Source organism: Plasmodium brasilianum, chromosome 12 (assembly GCF_023973825.1).
Source record: "Plasmodium brasilianum strain Bolivian I chromosome 12, whole genome shotgun sequence".
NCBI lineage: Eukaryota > Apicomplexa > Aconoidasida > Haemosporida > Plasmodiidae > Plasmodium > Plasmodium brasilianum.
Window position 1 is genome coordinate 2,157,621 of NC_090125.1, and position 22,986 is coordinate 2,180,606.

A 22,986-nucleotide genomic window follows, 5' to 3' on the forward strand; every position below is an offset into this window, starting at 1 on the left:
TACATATTTTAAAGCAACGCATGCTGAAATGCACACATCTATATATATATATATATATATACATGTATGCATACATAACAATATTTTTATATGTGTCATAGAAATATAAAATATATGCCGTACGTAATATTTATTTAGCTGTATACACAATAATTGGAAGCCCGAATAAAAAGGAAAAAAGAAAAAAGGACAAAACAACAAATGAATTATAATAAAGAATTTATAAAAATAGGATACAGAGGGAAATATAAGTAAAATAAGCAGAGATCCATGGTGTGATGTATTGACAATGCGTTAATATGAAAATTTAGTAAGAGCAGGAAAAAAATGTAGAAAATAAAATGGGAAAAGATGCTTATTACATTAAAATATAAATAACAGAAGAAAAAGCGTAAATGTTATAGAAGGGAAAATAATTGCGTACCATTTTGTTATAATTATAGTAATATTATAAAATGTGTTTATGCAGCACTATCATTTTATTATTAGTACGATAAATTACTTAAAAGGATAAGGACTTTTATGTGAAACTATTCGTTTATATACTTTTTTCTTTCTACTTTTGCACATAAAAAAAAAAAAAAAAAAAAAAAGTGGATAAGGAAACATTTTAACTTTGTCATCATGAAAAAGCATAGTCGGTGAATACATGAATATTTTACATGAAAAAAATTGAGTAAAATACTACAAAATAGAGTGAAAGTATTGATTGTGTATATAAACCCATATATTCTTAAAAAAACAGAAAATTACTTTTAGACACATTTGAAAAATATGTATCATTTCTTCAAAAAAAATATGAAAAAAAAATAATATGGCAATAAATAAAAACCTAAAAAGGTAAGGTAGAGTCATGTTAGACATTTAAAAAATTTTATTAATTTAAAAAAAGAAAAAAGACTGAAAGTTTTATCAGAAATTTAAAACATGAAAGAAAAAGAAAATGCTAAAATGAGGAAAAAATGGAAATGAAATGGAAGCGAAGTGAACGCGAAAAGAAACTAAAAGCAAAGAAAGCAGTAAAGTAACAGAAAACGAACAAAATGTTTATTAAAAAAATTCAACATATTAATTTTTTTAGTATGCTCCATTCTATATTTAATACACGCAAAAAAAAAAAAAATAATAAATAAGCAAAATTACCTTTAAGAATTGTAGCTAGAATTTCTGAAATGGGGTTAAATATTGTAAAAAAAAAAAAAAAAAAAAAAGAGTTGTATATTAAATTTGAAATATGCTAAATACTACGATGAATTGTAGCTGCTAATAATACATATGAATATATTTGTATAATATATATGCATATAATATTCTTGTGTTAATATGTTGTAGTTTATTTTACCTTTTTTTGGTCATTTTGAGACATCCTTAACATTTTTGAAAATTTTATTCTTTTAATGTTTCTTTGTGATAATTAATATGATAATAAAATCCTTAATAAACTGTTAGAGCTAAATAATATTTTATACCTAAAAGTAAAAAAATTCACTATGAATAATTTTAGTGTTGCAAAAAATAGGTTTTAATTATTCACTTGCAAATGTATATACACAAGAAATGTTGTATTCTTGGTAATATCTTCACATGTATCTTAAATTGTTAAATATAAAAAAGAAAAGAAAATGCATAGGAGCAAGTAATGGAAGTCTTTCTTATTTATTTGGTAAAAATTTTTTTTTTTTTTTATTTTGAAAGAGATAATAAGGTAAAAATATGTTCTTCTAAGTAGTCCTAATTTGTTTTCAATAAGTATGTTTTAAAATTAAATTATTCAAAATGAATATTCCGTTTTCCCTTTTTGTTTTACTTTTTTCAACTGTTCATTTTCTTGTAAAATCTTCAAAGGAGAATTTACGGGTGTCTAAATATAGCAATTCAGGTATTTATTCTATATTTAGTAAAACGAACTCAGTAGCATATCTGTCTATATATATATATATATATATATACACTTGTAATCATATGTATATGTATACATATATATATGTACGTGTTCTTTAAAACATAAACCTTTTTATTTCAAAAAATATAAAATATAATTTATTATTATTACAAAGAAAAACATTATAAATTAAATTTTAAGAATAATAATAGAGGAATTTCCACAATAGTACTAAAGGGAGGTTACATCAATAGACAGTAAAAATATAATATTCTATTATACGACTTGAAGTTTCATCCTTTTGTTTATTCTAAATATATGTTTTTCTCTTATTATAATATTAACTTCATGGTTTGTTCTTTCATTTTTATATATTATTCGAAAATAAAAGTAAATTTTATTTCATCAAAGGAAATTTAAAAAATAAAAAAAAAAAAAAGATAATAGTTTAAATATATTTCATATATTATTGCGTATCCTTAATTTTTTTTTTTTTTTTTTTTTTTGAATTGTAAAGATTTATTGGTGAAATAAGTATTGGAAGCCCACCCCAGTCATTCAAGGTTCTGTTTGACACTGGTTAATAGAGAAAGGAAAAGGAAAAAAAAAATTACGCACACGTGCTCTTGTATATTTAAGTATGTCATGTATGAGTAGGTAATTAAATATATGCATATATATATATATATATTTAAGGCAGCACAAATCTATGGATTCCTTCGAAAAACTGCTACACAAAGGCTTGTTACAACAAAAGAAAATATGATCATAAAATTTCTAAAAATTACAAACTAGTCCAAAGAAAAACCCCTGCTGAAGTCTTTTTTGGAACGGGGAAAATTCACATTGCTTATGTGTCCGACGACATTCATATCGGAGATATTAAGTAATAAACATAAAAAACATAATGAACAAATACTCCTATAGAACAAAATAAAAATGTGTAACGGATGAATTTTTAATTTTATTAACATTTTATAGAGTAAAGAACCAAGAGTTTGGTGTAGCTAGCTACATATCAGATGACCCTTTTTGCGATATGCGTAACAAAATAGAAGAAAAAAAAAAAAATATATATATTTCTTAATTTTAGCGCCTAAAATTATGAAACACCCAAACAAGATTATTTTAACTTTTCTTTCAATTTTTATTTTCAGAATTTGACGGTTTATTTGGATTAGGAATTTCAGATGACAAAAAAGGAAAAAAATTAATATATGACAATATACCGAAGAATAGATTAAAAAAAAATATTTTCTCAATTTATTATCCCAAAAATGTTGAGGATAATGGTGCAGTCACATTTGGAGGATACGATAAAAAGTAAGGAGAACAAACGAAGGAAGATTTATATAAGTAAAAATGTATATATACATAGATATATGTATATGTGAGTATATATATGTGCATATAAAGGTATGAATATATAGATCCACTACTTTAGCTAAAGATCCTAATAGATATATATGTGTACAATTTTTTGTCAAGATTTATAGAACCAAATTCAAGCATAGATTGGTTTGATGTTTCTTCTAAAAAATATTGGGCAATCAAAATGGTAATGTGAATAAGTTTATCGTAGATGTAAATATAATATGAAAAAGAAAATCATACATTATAAACGTAATATTGTAAATACAGGTTGGGCTAAAAATTAATGGTGTGTTTTTAGACGTATGCTCAAAAAATAACGGTTCACATAAAACTATAAAAATCGAACAAACGAGAATGGATGTACATAGCACTGAGTGTTCAGTTGACTTATCAAATTCTACATCTTTTATTTTTTTTTTCGTTTTTGATTTTTTGAGTATTTATACATATATATATATATATATATATATTACTTGTAGGAGGATACTGTGAAGCGGTAATTGATACGGGAACGTCGAGTGTCGCTGGGCCAAAGGAAGGTATATTATTTTACTTTTTTTTTTTTATATTTTAGCAAAAACATTATTATATGAACATATGATCTATAAATACGCATTTTCTAGATTTAATATTATTAAGTAGATTACTAAAACCTGGAAAAACATGTCATAATAGAGCTTTACTAAAAAACTTTTCCTTCGTTTTATGTGATGAAAATGGTATTTAAGTAATTTTAAGAATACAATTTGATAATACATAAAAATTGGTATTAATATAGTACTATATATGTTTTTATTTAATAGGAGTACAAAAAGAATACGAGTTGACACCTGACGACTATATTGTTAATTCTTTCAGGATTGACCCTATTTTAAAATCACCATGCAACTTTGCTTTCATGCCAATTAATATTTCTTCAGATAATGGATATTTATACGTACCTAGATTATTAACATATATAACAGAAACTTGCATATATAACACATATAACATATACATACATATAAATATGTGTGTTTATACTTGTGAGAAGGATGTAATATATAAAAACAAAAGTGCTAATACATATTTTTACTTTTATAGATTCTTGGACAAATATTTTTACAAAAATATTATGCAATATTTGAAAAGGATAATATGAAAATTGGTATTGTTAAAGAGAAAATAAATGTGCTCACTTTATATTCTTAGTATTCCCAACTTAGATACACACTCCTTACAAACACACATATATTTAAGTAAACGTATATGTATACTTTATGTGAAATGAAAAATTATATCACTATAACACTCTTTGTTTTCTTTTTTAGGATTAGCTAAGTCAATTTAATTATATTCTCTGCTTTTTTTTTTTTTTTTTTTTTTTTTTTTTTTTCCCTCCTTACATTGAGAATACATAACAGTTTTGATATCATTATCTATTTGCTTTTCTAGAGATGTTTTTTTAATTTTTTTTTTTTTTTTTAATTTGTCTATTTGTCAAAAATCATGACTACTATATATATGCTGTAGAAATTTTAAAATTAAAATCGTAAAACCAAATGAAACAAAAATTCTAATGAATGATATATCTTGTAATAAATTTATTAAATATTTATAAACTGTTAATATTATTTCTATTCATGTATAATAAAATTAAGACACTGTAACAACGATTTTCACTGAATCGCAATTTAATACATACATTTATAAATACATACGTAGATACCCATATGTTGACGGTAAAATGATTAGGAAAAGAAAATCAAAGATAACAGAACAGGAGGAGGTGAAAGAAAATAAACAAAATGAATTAATGGAAGGAGCATATTTGTTTAATAAAAAGGATTCCTCTATAAAAAGCATGGAAGAGATATTCGTTGAAGGGGAGTGCCAAGACATAAAATATACTGAATCTAAAAAATTAAACAAACATGTGAATACTTTATCTACTTCTAATAATAACAATAATAATGATGCAGAAAATAAAAATGGTAAGGAGCGAAAAGATAAAAACATTGAAAATGTGGAAAATCCCCTTACAGTGAGTCTTACGAATTCTGAACAAAATGAACATATAAATGATTTAAAAAATGAAACAAATGGAAATTATAAAAATAGTGAAATAATATTTAAAGGAATTGATGAAATATGTGATAAATACGATAAGGAGGTACAAAATCTGCTAGAAAATTTTGAATTTCTCAGTTTTTCACGGTTGTTTAAAAATCCATTTGATGCGACAATTAGCAGAGATGAGAAAATGTAGAGATAAATTAAAATTAGTACTCTCATTCGTTTTGTGAATATATATATATAAATATATATATGATACCTATGTATGTAGATATGTCTTCTTCACACTGCAACGTTTTTCCCTTATTTTCACTTTCAAGTGTTAGAATTTTTTACTATTCTGGCTTTTCCTTTTTGCCATATTTGGGGTGGGTCATAGGTAGGAATGTAATGTTTATAAATAAACATATATTTTTATAAATGTTTTATCTCTGCTACTGTTACATTCGCTACTACCGCCAGCATTATAGTTTTATTTCATTCGACTGGTATTTTCCAATATTTTTTAGCTTCAATTTATGGATCATTTTGCAAAAGGAAAAATGATAAGAATATTATTTCGGTAAAGGATAATACGAACAACTGTGTAGAATATTTGAATATATTTTTTTAATTATATTACAAAATTCTTAATATTTATTATTTTTTGTTAATATTTCTTTTTATTCCTAGTTAAGAATTATAAGCTCCATTCAATGCGCCTTTTTTGGGTTAATTATTATTCTGTTATTGGCAGTGATGAACAGTTAATATAGAAAATTTACAAATACACGTATATATTCTTATATATACATGTGCATATAAGTAAATGCATATATATATATATATATATATGTATATGTATAAGTATATGTATATGTATATGTATATGTTTTTTTTATGGAATATTATAAGTTTTTCAATTTTTTCTTTTTCAAAAGTGAACAATCGGAGTACTTTACAGTGCAAATATGAAGGGGTTTCATTTAAAAAAAGTAAAAATAAGATAAAAAAAAGAACCATAAAAAAGTAATTTTCTCATCATTTCTACCTTTCGCTCGTCTTTTTTTTTCTTTATTTTTAATTTTAGAGTTAGTAAAAGACGCTAAATACAACGTTGTATTTTTTGGACCAATGAGCACAGACGACTGGATGAAATCGAAACTAGCAAAAAGTACAATTCGCATTAGTACAGATGTAAAGAATATATGCATAATTTTATGCACATATATATATATATATATATATATATATATATATATATATATACATGAATAACTGCATACATTTTATACCACAAAACATATAGTTGCTGAAGATTTACAATTTAACATTTATACTGTGAGTTACCCTAATATTAAGAATCACATAATAAAAAGAAAAAAGAATACTTTTTTGAAAGATGCTCTAGCATGTGCCAAATTGAAATATTCAAAAGTTATCCTATTTTCGTTTCAAATACAAAGTGCTTTAGATTTCGTTATCCCATTCCTAGAAGTAATAAGCTACATATAAAAGTATAAACAAATTATGTTAGTTATTCTATTTCTTTCTTTTTTTTTTGGTGAAAAAATAGTAAAAGTTGGTAAAAAAAAAAAAAAAATTAAAAGGAAAATTAAAAGTAAAAGTAAAATTATAATTAAATTTAAAAATAAAAATATAAGACAAAATGAAGTAAAAACATAGGTTCCATTTTTTTAAGAAAAGTGAAATTCTCGGATTTTTAAGTTTTTTGAAAAAGTTCCCGAAAAATGTAAGAAAGAAAAAAAATATACATACGTAAAATTCGTACATATATATATGTATGTATATACGCACATGCAAACTTGCGCAAGAGAACAAACTAACAAGTTACATATTTCTTGAAAAAATTAAAAACTATTTTATTCACGAAGACGCCAAGTGTAGAGAACAAAGGAAAAGAAAACATAATTTATTTTGCCCCTATGGAAAAAAATATATACGATATTTACAGCTCTATAACGTTGAGGATGTGTCAGAATGAGCATAAAAAATATTATAACATTTTATATATAGTGCAACACAGTTTTAATAAATATCGGATTAGATGTGCGGTAAGAGAAATAAAATATATAATATATAATAATTAAATCGATAATTATGGTAACATTTTTATTGTTCTTACTTTTTATTTTACTTCATTCTTTGTGTTTTTTATTGTTTTATATTAATATATTTTTAATTAGAGTTTCATCAACATTTAGACATTCGAACAATATTACTGCGTATATTTAAATCTTTATACTTTCATCTAAATTTATGCATGTATACTAATCATCTTCTAATGGGACCGTAATGTTGGTACTTTCTCATTATACATTCTTTGTCGAATCCCATGAGCATACAAGTACATATATACTCAAGATGTATGCCTTTCCCCACGAAATGAATAACTGTGAATTTTTTTTTTTTTGTCACTCCCCTCTTTTTCTCATTGTTCTTCCTATTTAATATGAGATATATAAAATTTATATTCACGTTTTTCCACTAATTATAACATAGAAAAACCTGGCAGAAGACTACAGTATAATTGTAAATAATTTTAACTTTAACACTATCGGCGTTGAGGAAAAAGAATCTAAATATGATGATGATGATTTCAATGAAGTAACAGATGACTTTTATCAATACTTGGCATTTGTTCGAGATATTATTTCCCAGAAAAATTTAGAATTTTATAGGAAAATGTTATGCAAAAATACTTTGTGTGAATCTAAAGGATCTGTGTGTGTTCTTTAACAAAGGTGAAAAAAATAAACTATATATTTTTTTTTTTTTATATGTTTTTATTAAAAATGTTTTGTTTTAAACATTATAAAGAAAAATTATTTGTTCCTCATATTTTAAAGTTATTAAATATATTAAAAAAAAACTATAGCGCATTACATAAAAAATTATTTATTTGAACACTCAGATGTATACATACATATGGTACATATATGTATATATATATATATAATGAAAAAAAGGAAACCTTTACTTTCATATATTCCTTCCTGGAACATTGTGGTATATTTCGAATTAAAAACAGAAAGAACAATAAAATAATGTATTTTGTGAGAACACGTGTAGCTTCCACTACTTTTTAGACGTCCGTAAAAACAAAATGTGTTTGGGGTATACACACACGCATATATATATATATATATATACATGTACGCGCTTCTTACATTGTTAAGTGTTTCCTATTAGAAAAATCTGTTATTCCCCCCTATGTAGAATAACTTAACGAATAATTTGGTGGGGTGTTAAATGCATATATGCGTGTATACAGTGATTAAAATGTATATAAAATAAATGGGTAAAAAAAGCACACACAAAAAAAAAAAAAGATGTAACCTCTACAAAATGTAAATTATATCATCAAATCTTAAGACGCATTTTTCATTAGGTTTTGTATAAATGTAAAAAGGTATATGTTTATCTCCTTTTCTATATAAAGCAATAGTTATAATATTTTTTTGGGATAAGAAGTAGAAAATATCACGAAATGTTTTGACCTTCTTAAAAGAAAAATCAAAATACTTAATTATATTAGATAAACGTATTATACTGATGTGTTTTATTAGATATTTCAATGTGTTATTACACACTGAAAATTTAGTAAAACTTTTATGATGAGTCATAAAATTATACAACATAGTTTCACAAATTATATTACTAGAATAAAATAGGGAAGAATTAACATAAGGAAAAAAATCACTATAAGAAAATTTTTTTTCCCTTAATTTTATCATTTTATTTTCCTCAAGAAAAATAACATTAGAATGGTTAATTAATTCTGTAATTATATTATTTATGTAATAAGTCTTTTTTCTTTTTTTCAGCAAGTGTTTAATTTTTCTTGTTAATATTATATTATTCATATCTGTTTCATTTATTTCATCTATATTACGTACTTCAGTAGGTAAAATTAATATATAATCCGCCTGAACCAAACCAGCATTTAATAAATTATAGTCATCCAAAGATTTACATTTTATAAAAACAGTATGATATTTGTTCAAGTCGCATATATTAATAGACGGTATTTCATGAGTTAATATTATAATGTTAAATTTGTATTTTTTATTTATTCTTTTAATTACTTGAATAATATGTGATGAATAATTTATTATTAATAAAATTCTCTTATTATTTTTGACAAAATACTTTTCACGAGCTTCCACATATGAGCAGGCAACTGCACTTTTTTTTAATGAAGAATTAAAATTTTTTACATTCATTTTTTTTTTTTTAAAATTTCTTCTCTATTCCTAAAATTGTAAGGGTCATTTAACATGAAGTAATTATTTAAAAATATCTTCTTCTTTAATTTTTTTTTATAATAAAAATTATTGTCACACTTTTGTAATAATTCTGAGTAATATGTATTCAATGGTTTATTATCAATAATATTATATTTTAAAAAACTTGGACATTTTTTCCTTCTTTCCATATAATTCATTGAATCATCCTTTACGTAGAGCTGCTTTTCCATATTAACATATCCGTTTGTGTTACCTTTACTGCAAGATCTAGAATAAGAATAGTTGAAGCAACTTGATACAGCATTATTATAACAGTTCAAGGTGTTATTGTCATTACATTTATAAGCATTATAATTGTATGTATTACATTTTGCATTCATATGCTCCTTCAAATTTAATGAATCGTGTCTATTTTCCACTTCTTCACTTATAATTTTTTTAAACCCTTTTTCAAAATAATAACTTTTCCTAGTGAAAATTCTAGAAATTCTGTAAGTGTTAAATAAATCGTGATAGTTTATCGCTGTTACATTTTCATTCTTGGTAATCAAACTTTTACTCTTCATAGAAGACACGGTACGTGTATTTTTCTTTAGGTTTGTAGGTAAATCTTTGCTAAAGGTTTGTTCAGTTTTTATGACAGATTTTAAATCATACGAAATTTTATCTTCTTTTTTACTTTTAATTTCAAATAGCCAAAATAGACTTTTTGCTTTTGATAAATATTTTATAACTTTTTTAGAATTTGCAATTACTATACATTTATCATTCTCCTTCATGGAATAATTTTTTCCTAGCAAATTTAGGTAACATTCTACCTTTTTGTTACTTTTATTTATATTATTATCATATCTACATATATTTGTTTTGGTTTGAACTCTGTTATAGTCCAAATTTTTTAAGTCTTTAAGATATTTTTCACTATCAATCGAGTGTTTTCGCTTCATTTTATTATCCCCAATATTATTGCTAATGTTTATGCATATATTAGCAGAATGTTCTTCCTTTGTTAATTTATTTTTTTTTCTCATAAGAATATTATTCCTTTGAATTTTTCCCGTATGCTGGCAATTTTGAGAGTGAATTGTTTCATAGGTTCCCCTATCCCACACATCATTATTGGATTCATATTGCTTCCATGTGTTGGCATATTCATCCTTATCACATATTTTTAGTAAATTCGTTTCTTTTTCTATACACCTTTGTTTATACAATTTTCCTGTATCATACCCATTTTCTTTCTTACTGGAATTGTACCGATTTATATTTCTGGCGTGTTGTATACAATTAAGTGGATTAACATACTTGTTCAGTAAGTGCAACTGTATAAATTTAAATTTTTTTTTTTTTTTTTTTGATTTTTTTTAATTATGTTAGCTATCTTATCCTTAAAAAAATATATATTTTTATTTCTATGTTTATAGGTGTTATTCATAGTATCCGTTTCAATACCTATAAGTATAATACCAAGCGAGTCGTATAATTTATGAAACAATTTGTCGAATTTTAATCCAACCATATTTTCATGAACGAAAAAGGAAAATATTTTCGCTCTAGAACCTCTATTAAATTCGCGTACATATTTAATGGACGTAAATGAATGTATATTGTCAAAATTATAAGAATTTTCATCATAATCATAAGCTGTAAACAAATTTAAAATTAATGTTATAAACCCAGGATGCTTAATGTTTTTAGCTATTAAGGATTGTTTTAAGTTAACTATAATAAAATTCTCAGATCCAATAGATCGAACAATGTTTGAAACACATTTATTTCTTAACTCAATAACAGCATTTTTTTTCCCCTGTAGAAAATTTTTCAAGATTAATAATCTTGTAAAAGTTTTTGTATCTATGTTATAACGTCCACTATTAAATTTATCAGAAAATAAGAATAAGTAATAAGCATTTTGAGCATTTACACTATATAATAAATTAGTAATTTGTTTTTCATTAAAATCAAAATTTTTAATATACAGAGATATGCAAAAGTGAGAGGCTATTTTTATTTGCTCATTATAGAAACTTATTGGATAAGTAGTTAGAATATGAAATTTCAATTTGTTTCCATATGCAACGGATTCGTAAAGGAAAATATTTAATTGGTGCGGCTCAACATCACCAATTAATAGAATAAATTTTTTCCTACTCATACTAATTTTTCCGTAAGTGTTTTTTTTAGAAAAAATGGAAATTATTAAATCATTAAATTGTATTGGGACCCAAACAAATGTCCAAAATATAAAAAAAATGCATACCACTTTACTTAATTTATTAATAGGAAAAATATCTCCATATCCAACTGTTGATATAGATATTATAGAGAAATAGAAATAGTCTAAATAGCTATTAAGAAAGTAACTAAAATTTCCATGTTTCAAGTTATAAGGATGAATAGCTTGAATAGTATAAATAGTTGAGGCGAATGCGTTACATAGTAACACCACTCCTAATACAATTCTGATAATTTTAATTTCTGTATGTGTTAGGAGAGAATTTTGTTCTACTCTTGTATATGATACATTTAAAAATATTTTTATATTTCTTAGAAACCCCATCACGAAATATACATCAATTTTATTGTCGATAACAAAAATATAATTAGAAAAAAAAAAAATACTTGGTGCACTAAAAAACAAATCTATTAACAATTTAGATTTCATTACATAAAATTTAGATTTATTGTAACTAAGAATAATCATAATTAAATCAATATAAGATGATGATAATAGAATAATTAAAATTTCATATATATATTCTGGTATTTTATCAAAACTCCATATAATGTCATATTTATCTCTTCTCCAATAGTATAAACTAATGTACCATATTACAGCATATAATATATCTCTTATATTACATAAATAATAATTAAATATGCTATTATATATTTTTAGCATATACAATTCCAATGTTTTATGTTTTTTTTTTAAGGCGTAATAAGCATTCTGAAAAAAGAATTCCTTAATCAATTTTTTATACTCAAAATCATCCGATTCTACCATGGTTGCATTTATATTCCTATTTATTTTATTAAGGTTAAATAAAGTCAGGAAGTTTTTTCTTTTACATTCTTTAAAAATATATATGTCCATGAAAAATATACAATATATTGCTAGTAGAATTATTTTTAATGTAAGACCTATTATTATACATATTATCCCGCTTATAAAGTTAACACTGTTATTAGAATTATATAGCAGTTTCATTATATACAAACCATTCAGAAAAATAAGAAAATATTTTGAAATGTTTTTCACTAAAAAAAATATATCATAAATAGACAGTAATCCTCTTTTCATGTTTTCTTATTTTACTTATAGTCATTTTAAAGAAAATATGTCTACTATTTCAGAAAAAAATATGTTCCTTTTGAAGTCTACAAGTACATTTGTTTCATTCTATTTAGTGTAATATGCATTTTGCTTTCATTAACTCGTATATAACAAATTTTTTTTTGTTTTTTTTTTCTTTTTGCACTGATGAATGCAACATATATATTTATTCATTTAATTATATTGTTACAATTTCTTTTCTTTTCTTTTTTTTTTTATATTTATTTTTTATGATTAATCTTTCATTATTCGTAGTCTCATAATTTGTTACACGTAAATACACACAAATATAGATGTGTAAGTACCTTACTCTGTGTAGTAGCAATTTTTCTGAAAAGATCCTTTTTAGATATAAATATAGATAGATAAATAAATAAATATATATATATACGTAGTTAAGTTCTATGACTAACGTATTATGACAATGTTATGGAAAATGCACTGAGAATGATACTGAGAAATGTGAAATGAAAGGTTTGGAAAAAATATGAGAATTATTGATAATATAAAGAGAATTGTTTGTATGTTATACACATAAAACAATTTTAATTTACATTAATTACTCAGGGGAAGAATTATAAAAATAACTGAAAAGGAACAGTAAAGAGAAAATTATTGCGGCTTTCATTTTTAAATAATTTAACATATTTATATTTGTCTACTGCACTAAAATTATCACCTCTTTTAGTATTGCGTTTGATATTTAATTTTTTTGATATTCCCTATTTTTTAATATTAATATGTATTGCATATATATATAATATGAGCATTTAGTTTTTAAATGCTCTAAACGATTATTATTTTTACCTTGAACTTTGTAATTTTTTTTTTCTTTTTTTTTTTTATGTATATTATTATATTACGATTTATAATAATAGGAAAAGGATATTTCACACCTTTCAGATATAACATTTACTTTTTTTATTTTTATATTTTAATAAAATATAGATCTTTTTGTACATTTATAAAGAAGCATCAAATGAAAAAGCGCTTATATCATTTATAATATTTGTAAATTTCATTTTATATGCTTAAATAAAAGTGTGGAAAATGATTAGCCATATAGACAAAATATGAGAACTCCTAAAGGAAAATTTTTTACAAAATATATGCTTAAATATAATAGAGTACGCTTCACTTTGTTTCCTGTTGGTATTTTTCATCATGCTCTTCAAAAATCGTGAATAATAAATAATGTTTTGTTTTGCTCCTTCAAATTTATGATAGACAATAATAAAAAAAAAAAGTAAAAGTTATAAATTTGTATACACTTATTTTATCGATTATTCATTTCTTTTTTTTTCAAAGTCAATCAATTGAATTTACATTCAAAATAAAATATAACATAAAAAATAAATGAATTAAAGGTTTCTCTTTAAAAACAGTGTTGTTGGTTGCACAAAAATTTAAATAAATGTAATTTTAAAAATATTGTTATATTGTTTTTTTAGTTTAATACCCATGATGTTTAATTTTTGCTGCTATGAAATCCCTTCTTTTTCGAGTTAGAAAATGAATAATACTTAATAAAATAATTAAATATCCAAATATATAATTTATACTGGAAAAAAAAAAAAATGAACAGGCTATAAATTTTTTTTACTAATTTTTCTATTTATTAATTTATGACCCTTAAAAGCTCTTTTTTACCAGCTTCATTATGTGCGTATTTTTCTATTGTGGCTTAAATAAAATGTTTTCTATTTTGTATTTATTTAAATTATGAACATGCAATAACAATAACAAAAAAAAAAAAAAAAAAAAGAATTTATTGTACAACCCCTAATGCATGATTAACACATTTAAAAAAGAAAAAAAGATTAATCAATTTGAGCTAGTTATATAAAAAACAAAATAGATAATTCTTAGTATTATATAAAATATCATTTTTTAAATTAACATTTTCAAATTTTCCAATAAAAACGCATAATTAGTTTGCATCTTTTCGATATTTAAAAAACAATTTGAAAGCATTCAAAAATTAAAAAATTGAAAATTTTATAAAATATTTTTGATTTCCAAAAATATTATACAATAAAGTTGGTTGTTGGATACAGGTCATTAGTAAATTAAATAAAACGAATTTACATATATTATTATATGAAAGTAATTTGAGCCTCTTTTTATAAAAAAATTAAGTACAAAATATATAATAATTTGTGTTAACTCCAAAATTACGTAGTTTATTTATTATATATACATATATCTTACTAAATATTTGAAAAAGAAAAAAAATTTATTTCACATATTTTAAATGTATATATATATTTATAAATAAAACAGTATTGGTAAAAAATTTTGCTATATGATTTTGGATTTTTTTTTTGTTATTTTAAAACTTTGTTATTTATAAAAAAAAATATTATATATATATGTATATATATATATTTAATATATCTTTTATTTTTTATTTTTTACAAATGTGGATGTCCGCAGTATAATTTGTTCATAAACGTGCGTATAATTTAAAAAGTATAAAGCATCAAAATTTATTTTTTTTAATAGTGCATATATATATAATACACTATGTATAAATTATATATGACATTTTTCCTAGAAATTTAGTGATTATTTTTTACTTTTTATAGAAAGAAATAATAAAAAATTGTAAACAAAAATGAAAAGATATCATTTTCGTAAATAACAAAAAATATAAAATAGTTAATAATTTTAACCATTTATTATATATTATTTTCTTTTGCTTTTTTACGTGAACAATAAGAACATATATAATATACATGTATATTTTATATATAATAACAATATAAATAGTGAATTTGAAATGAAAAAAGGTCATTAAATGACAAAATATTATATTTTTGCCCTTAAAAACAGTTATTATATACATACATATATAATATTACATATATATGAATATATATAATACAGCAAACTGTTAAAATATATTCAAGTTAAGAGAAAAATAAAAACAAAATAAGTAAAATATGTATTAATAATTTTATATGAGTAAAATGAAATTATTTTTATATTATTATTTTAAATATGAATATAGCTGACATTTAGTTTCATAAGAAGATTTTATGTTAATATAAAAGGAAAAAAATGAATTGCATAATAAAGGTATAGCATATTAATGTATATAGATATATGCTCATATATCTTCCTTTTATGTAATACATATATATATATATATGTAACAGAAATTTATGAAAGCAAAGCTAGGATTTTTTGAGATGATACATTTAGTGTGAAGTGCTTTTTGAATATAAGACAAGACATTAAAAATGAGAATTTTATAGTAGTTTGCTACATCCTTTTTTTGTTTTATTCTTTATTAATTTAATTTATCGAAAAACTGTTTTGTAAAAATAATAGATATTTTTCTTTGTAAAGTTGAATACGTGAATTAGAGTTTTGTGGCATTGCTGTTATTTTTAAAATAACAGTAATTTAGATATTGAGAGTATAGAGGTGGGAGTTATTTGAAATTTACATTGTTTTCCGAGGAAAAATAACGTAAGGTAAGTTAGAATAATTGTATTAAGGGACTTTTAAACGTAACATATTACACGTATTTGTTACATAAATCTTGAAATTTATTATTAGTTTGTTAAAATGTATAATTTGAGTAAATTATATTTGCTAAGATGGAACACTTCGTGGACTTATAAGTAAATAATGAATTTAATATATAAATTATGAATTTGTATTATTATTTTATTTAAACTTTTAGTATGTAATAAAATGGAACATTTTTGAGTTTTATTTGATTTGTTTTACTTTGTTTTATATTTATAATTATTATGGATTATTTACTATTTTTGCTTTATGTTGTGTTGTATCCATTTATAAGAATTTCATTTCATAAATATTTATAAATAAATATTTGTTCATTATAATGTGTATACATGTATATTACGTATGTATATGTAAAGGAAATTTTTTTTTTTTTATTAATATTATAATTATTAATGTAGATTAAAGAGATATCACATGTCCCCAAGATGGAATGTTAGTAAATGGTTGGTGAAAGAAGAATATAAATCACAAAAATTTAACAAACCATTTTATTTAACAAAATGGGGAAATTTCAAAACATATCAACATCAATTTTTTCCGAACAATGGAGCTTTTAATAAATTTTGTAATATGAATAAATTGCATGAGAACAACATGAATATTAAAAAATAGAAATAACAACATATTTTACTTTATTTTTAATATAATATAAAAAAAAAAAAAAAAAAATTAACCTTTAAATTAGCCAAGTTAAGGGATATACATACGGATAAATACATGTATAGACAGAAAGCATATCTTATTTTGTTCTAGTGTTATTTTGTATTTTTTTTGAATTATTATTTTACGTTTTCTTTTTGTTTACCGCATCTTTTTTATGTTTTACATTTTTCCTGGTTATTTTCACATATTTGTTTATGTTTTAGTTATTAATGGATTTCTTTTTGCATTTTATACACATTTTATTTGTTCTGCTTTTTCTATTATTATTTTTTTTTGCTGCCTTTCCTGTTATAATTAAAATATTTTTTCTAATAAATTTAGTAAAATATTGAAATATTGAGGCAATTCATTTATTAAATTTAAAGGAATACACATATAGTCGAAGCTACAAATTGTTTTGTTCATAATTTCATTAATTTCTGTGGATGATTTATTTAATTTGGGTGCCTAAAAAAAATAAACAATATATATATACATTCATACACACATATACACATTTACGCATGCATTTATATAATTTGAAAGATGTATAAAAAAAAATTTTTAATAAGAAACGGATGTGTTTTAATATTTAGTTAATTTCTTTGTTTAAATAAATAAAAAAACGCGCTCATGATTCTACAATTTTTGTTATGATCTATAAGACTGTTAATTTTATTATTATAACAGTTGTATTTGCGTGTAATTAAAATAATGTTAAATATTTTCAATTATTATGTTTATGCTATTATTAAATTTTTAGATATATTTTTTTTGTTTTGCAATGTTGCTTAGGTATATTATAATAGATCTAAAACATAATTTCCTAAATATGTTACTTTTGCATTTTGCAAGTAAAATGTAAAAAAAGGATTTGATTTGTTATAAAATTCATTTGTTATAGCATCTTGTTTAATAATTAAAAATTAACGTCCTCATTTCTATTTTACATATACATATATACACATAAATATATAGTTACATTATATACAAATAATGTATACACTTGTTATATGCATACATATTTTTTATGCGACTAAAATGGTAAATTCATTTTCATAAGTCCAGTTGTGCTTTAATTATATTAGTTATTTTTAAACTTTGTTATAATTTTTTTAATTATAAATCTATGTCCCATAACAAAATTAATTCATATATAATTATTTTGTCTAAGTATTTTAGCAAATTACGGCTTATACGATCATATATGCAGTTTTACTCCGTAATTTGTATAATAAACACAAAAGTGCATATTTTGTCAAAGTGCCTAATTTTTATGTAAATGTGCATTAAATAATTGTTATTTTATTACTACACATTATTTTTATTTAAAAGTATTACCTTTGGATATCTTTGACTAAAATGCGTTAATATTAAAGTTTTACATTTAGCCTCTTGACCTGCGTATTAATCCATATACAATTATAAATGTACATATATGTGTTCATATGTATATATATAAATATATATAATGAATTTATATTAATAAGTAATTCACAATAATCTTTTATTTTTAGCATGTGCTATGTTACTAATTTGCATGGCCTCATGTGTGGTAGAATGCTTTTTGTGAATAGCTTCGCTTAATAATTCGTCATCAAATGTGGCTGAAAATTTAATATATACAAATTTGTATATGAATTATTCTCTAACGTAGATATATGTTATTTTTCCTGTATGTTATACTTTTAGTTATGCATTTTTTTTTATATTTATACGTACAGTATATATACATTATTTTAAAATATTTATCTATTTTTTGAAAAATTATTCAAAATTTATAGAAAACATTTTTTTTTTTTTTTTTACCTTCATGTATTAAAATATCACAGTCTTTCGAATATTTTTTGACATTATCACAAGGTCTTGTATCAGCTGAATAAACAACTGATCCTATATGCTTGCTTTTTATTTTTATACCATAAGATTCCTTAATATGGTTAACCTAAAAAATGGGTCAAATTCATTGGAATTACTTTTTCTTATCCATGTTATAATAATGTATAAACTCTGCTTCTCTCAATATATATTAAAAAAAATATAACACATCATAATACAGTATAACATAATACTATATTATATGTAATTATTACGCATGAACAAAACATTTTAAATAAAATATTCCACTACACAACACTATACCTTAAAAAGGTGGAGGCTTAAAAAATTGTCTTCATCATTAATTCTTTGTTTTATTTCTAAATTTTCTTCATTATATACAACATTTATTAGCTTATCAAAAAATAACTGATTAAATAAATTCATCCATTTTTTTAAGGTTAATGGGAGTAATATTAGTGGATGTTTCAAATGTGGAAAGAGAATTTTTCTTATATACAAAAAATAATAAAGACCGGCGTGATGGTCCGCATGGGCATGAGAGATAAAAATCGTTCTACAGTGGGAAGAGAAAGTATATATATATATATATATATACGTATGCATGTTTTAGAAAAGAAAAATTATTAAGGCATTTTGCATAAGTAGAAAATATGTTCCTTTGTACAACTTGTCAGGAAGATGGGAAAAAAGGTGTATACTGAGAATTTGTTCATAGACATATATCCATAAATAGAAACCCCCCCATAAAACTTACTTTATCGATTTTATAATTGCGGAAAAATGGAGCCAGGATTTACTCATCCAGTATAGCTGGTATAAGGATCCTTCTCCAAAATCCAAAATAACACTAAAATTTTCTTGAATATGCAAAATGATACCAGATACATTACGAAAAGTTGACGGTATTGAACAACCAGTTCCAAGAAAATAGAAAGAGGGAAATGATAAAAAATTATGAGTTTCCGTTTTATTAAAATGTTCAATCGTTTCTACTAAATCTTGGTTTTCTTTTAAGATATTTGATATTTTTGAAAGGTTAAAAATATTTGGATATAAATCTGATAGTGTTTCATTTGTGCATACATTAATTTTATGAAAAGGATGTAAGACAAATTTTGTTAGTGGTTTATATAAAAGATAAGCATCATTTTCTTCCCCATCTTCTTCATTTATTACGTCGCTCTCATTTTCATATCTATCCTTCACCTTTTCGTTATCTTTTAAGATAGTATTATTCTGCATATTATTATGTTCATTTGGGGGAATATTTGAATTCTCTATTTTATTTTTATCAATTATATAAGAATTATTCTGTTGTTTATCCTCCTCTTGCCTATCCTGTTTATCTGCATCATTTGGTATTAAATAGGATAAGTCATATATAGGGGTATCCGGTTTGTACTTTAAAAATATGTTTGGTAACAACTTCGAAAGAAAGTTATTTAATGAGGAGGTAGAAACAAAGGGGCATACATTTAATGAACTATTGGATTGATTACATTTAATATTTTTTACATTTTTCAAACCTAAAAAAAATTTTTTATACCTCTTAGTGTTGATAATTTCATCACTAGATAAATGAAAGATATATTCTAAATTCTTTAAATAAAAACTTTCCTTATTTTCAATTTCTTTGATTAAATAATTTATATCCTTAATATTATGTAAATCAAGTACTAATGATTTTCTTCCATCAATATTTTCATCGCATACATCTTCAGGTTTTATTATTTTATTATTTAGTGTAATGGATTTTCCTGATTTTAGTATACCATAATATTTTCCTGATGGGATATTTAGGCTCCTAGCTTTTTCAACATGAAATTTGCCAATCGTCGGGGGGCATTCAATTAAATAACAAATGCTGTTCCATTTTTTATTATTTTCCCTATCACATGTGAATGTTTTGATATTATAATCATTATTATTTATACTCTTGTTATCGTGGATACTTCCATATGTACCCTCTCCACGTTTATTTTGACTTGTTCCAATGCATTCATTTTGACTTGTTCCAATGCATTCTTTTTGACTTGTTCCAATGCATTCATTTTGACTTGTTCCAATGCATTCATTTTGACTTGTTCCATTACATTCATTTTCATTTATTCCACTGCAGTCATTTCCATTCGATACCGTGCAATCATTTCTAGCTGATCCCCCGCATTCATTTATATTTGTTTCACTGTGTTCATTTCCACTTTTATGTATATCTTTACAACTTACCTCTAGCATCCTCTTTTTACAATAACTGAAATAGCTTCCATCTGAAGGATTCTTTCTTTTTTCAGTACCACATAAATTATTTCTTCTTTCATAACATGTATCATCTGGTTCAATATGTTTTTTCCTTTTATCTGTATTAGTAGGACTTCTACTATTACTTATATATGATTCGTTTTCCTCTAAAGAGTTTACATTTTTTTCATTAAGTACAATTGGGGTAATTATTACATTACCCTTTAAAACAATTGGTAATGTATTATCTGAAATTTCGTGGATTATTAATTTTATATTTTTCAGTTTTGCAAAAGAGCATGTAAAACTATTAATAATACATTCTATAGGCTTGGGACCGTAAATAGTAATAATATTATCGGATATATTATCTATAGTTAAAAGTAAACCTATTAAACCTCCAATAGTTTCTGGATTAATTTTTGTAAAACATATATTATTTATTTTTACTAGGTGCAATTTATGTTCATTCAAAAATCGTTGATTGTTCTCTCCACAATTAAAAAGTGTAAAGTCTCCATTCACGAATAAACGCAAACTCGATGGTATTGCCAGTCTATGCCAGCCTATCATTTGAATGTACACCTCCATTGTTTCCTTCTTTATGCGACCTCAATATAGTCAGGTAAAATCAATATTCATATATCAGCGTACATATATATATATATATATATATATATATATATATATATATATATATATACATATACAAATATGTTTTGTGCTAAACCAAAATGGGCTTATCTTTTCATTAAAAAAAAATAAATTGTTTTTTCCAAAAATATTTTGTTAAATAAAAATAATAATTAAGTAACACAAGATACAATATTGATTGATACTTAAGGACATATTCCATTTACAACTTATATATATTATATAATATATAATTTAAAGCATTTGCTAGAAAATAAGAAATTTGTTAGGATTTCAAAAGTAAAACTAGCATATCTTTACATATAAGCTATGTAATGCGTATTTACACAGAAATATTAACAGAAAAGATATAAATGATACGTACATACATATATATATAACCATTCAACAGTATGCACTTTATTACCCTAAAAAACGAAAATACGTGACATACTCAAAAAAAAAAAATGCGCTATACTTCCTTTTCATAAAACAAAAATTTATATATTATACTTCAAAAAATAGTATATTATTATAGCACAACGCTGTTTCAAAAAATACAAGAATTTATATTTCTCAAAAGGAAGGCACAATATAACATATTCTTACGTACATACAAATATACTACATATATATATACATATATATTTATTTATGCATGCCTATACTTTACCATAACGGGGGCTTATATTTTTCATTTAGATTAAAGTTTGTATTTTCCGTAACTTGGAGCATTTTTTTTAAAGATGAAAAATTGAATTCTTTGCATCCAAATAAATAGAAAACTTGTATAAGATGCATTTATAAATATATACGTCCATAAGTTTCTCTTAAACATATTGTGCTCCTGTTAATACAACAAATAAGGTAAATTCTTACAAAAAAAATAAAATATAAAGTATAAAATAGTCTAAAAAAAAAATAAGTTCAAATATTCAACATCTAAAAAAATTTACTACATATGAAAAAAAAAAAAAAAAATATTACACTAATGTATTAAGAACGATTTGTGTAAACATAAAATAGTTGACTTTTCCTAAAAAAAAAAGAAATTGAATTCAAGATTAGCAACCCAATAATATAATGTGTCAATACAGTGCACAAAGCATACTGAGATGAAATAATCTACATATATATAATAAAAATAAAAAAATTAAACAAAATCTAATACAAGCCTCTAAAAAGTTAAATAT

The 22,986-nt window shown here is 23.0% G+C and overlaps 4 protein-coding genes across 4 annotated transcripts; 2 read left to right on the top strand and 2 right to left on the bottom strand.

Moving 5' to 3' along the window:
• Nucleotides 1-1,622: 1,622 nt before the first annotated feature.
• MKS88_004435 (plasmepsin VIII) lies at nucleotides 1,623-4,586 on the top strand (the record flags this gene model as incomplete). The annotated part of the gene is made up of 11 exons (XM_067217613.1): nucleotides 1,623-1,636; nucleotides 2,400-2,461; nucleotides 2,579-2,768; nucleotides 2,864-2,925; nucleotides 3,040-3,205; nucleotides 3,371-3,440; nucleotides 3,524-3,692; nucleotides 3,880-3,975; nucleotides 4,060-4,193; nucleotides 4,340-4,403; nucleotides 4,567-4,586. 11 exons carry the CDS (start codon nucleotides 1,623-1,625, stop codon nucleotides 4,584-4,586), a joined length of 1,047 nt encoding a protein of 348 aa, XP_067072023.1.
• A 396-nt stretch (nucleotides 4,587-4,982) lies between these two features.
• On the top strand, nucleotides 4,983-8,050 carry MKS88_004436 (uncharacterized protein; the record flags this gene model as incomplete). The annotated part of the gene is made up of 8 exons (XM_067217614.1): nucleotides 4,983-5,500; nucleotides 5,632-5,690; nucleotides 5,821-5,895; nucleotides 6,232-6,285; nucleotides 6,381-6,464; nucleotides 6,600-6,787; nucleotides 7,186-7,365; nucleotides 7,814-8,050. 8 exons carry the CDS (start codon nucleotides 4,983-4,985, stop codon nucleotides 8,048-8,050), a joined length of 1,395 nt encoding a protein of 464 aa, XP_067072024.1.
• A 602-nt stretch (nucleotides 8,051-8,652) lies between these two features.
• On the bottom strand, nucleotides 8,653-12,568 carry MKS88_004437 (potassium channel K2; the record flags this gene model as incomplete). The annotated part of the gene is made up of 3 exons (XM_067217615.1): nucleotides 8,653-9,388; nucleotides 9,592-10,798; nucleotides 11,014-12,568. 3 exons carry the CDS (start codon nucleotides 12,566-12,568, stop codon nucleotides 8,653-8,655), a joined length of 3,498 nt encoding a protein of 1,165 aa, XP_067072025.1.
• Nucleotides 12,569-18,574: 6,006 nt separating this feature from the next.
• MKS88_004438 (ribonuclease Z) lies at nucleotides 18,575-21,751 on the bottom strand (the record flags this gene model as incomplete). Its single annotated transcript, XM_067217616.1, has 4 exons — nucleotides 18,575-18,687; nucleotides 18,890-19,025; nucleotides 19,223-19,475; nucleotides 19,677-21,751. The coding sequence occupies 4 exons, from the start codon at nucleotides 21,749-21,751 to the stop codon at nucleotides 18,575-18,577; spliced, it is 2,577 nt and encodes an 858-aa protein (XP_067072026.1).
• Nucleotides 21,752-22,986: the final 1,235 nt, after the last annotated feature.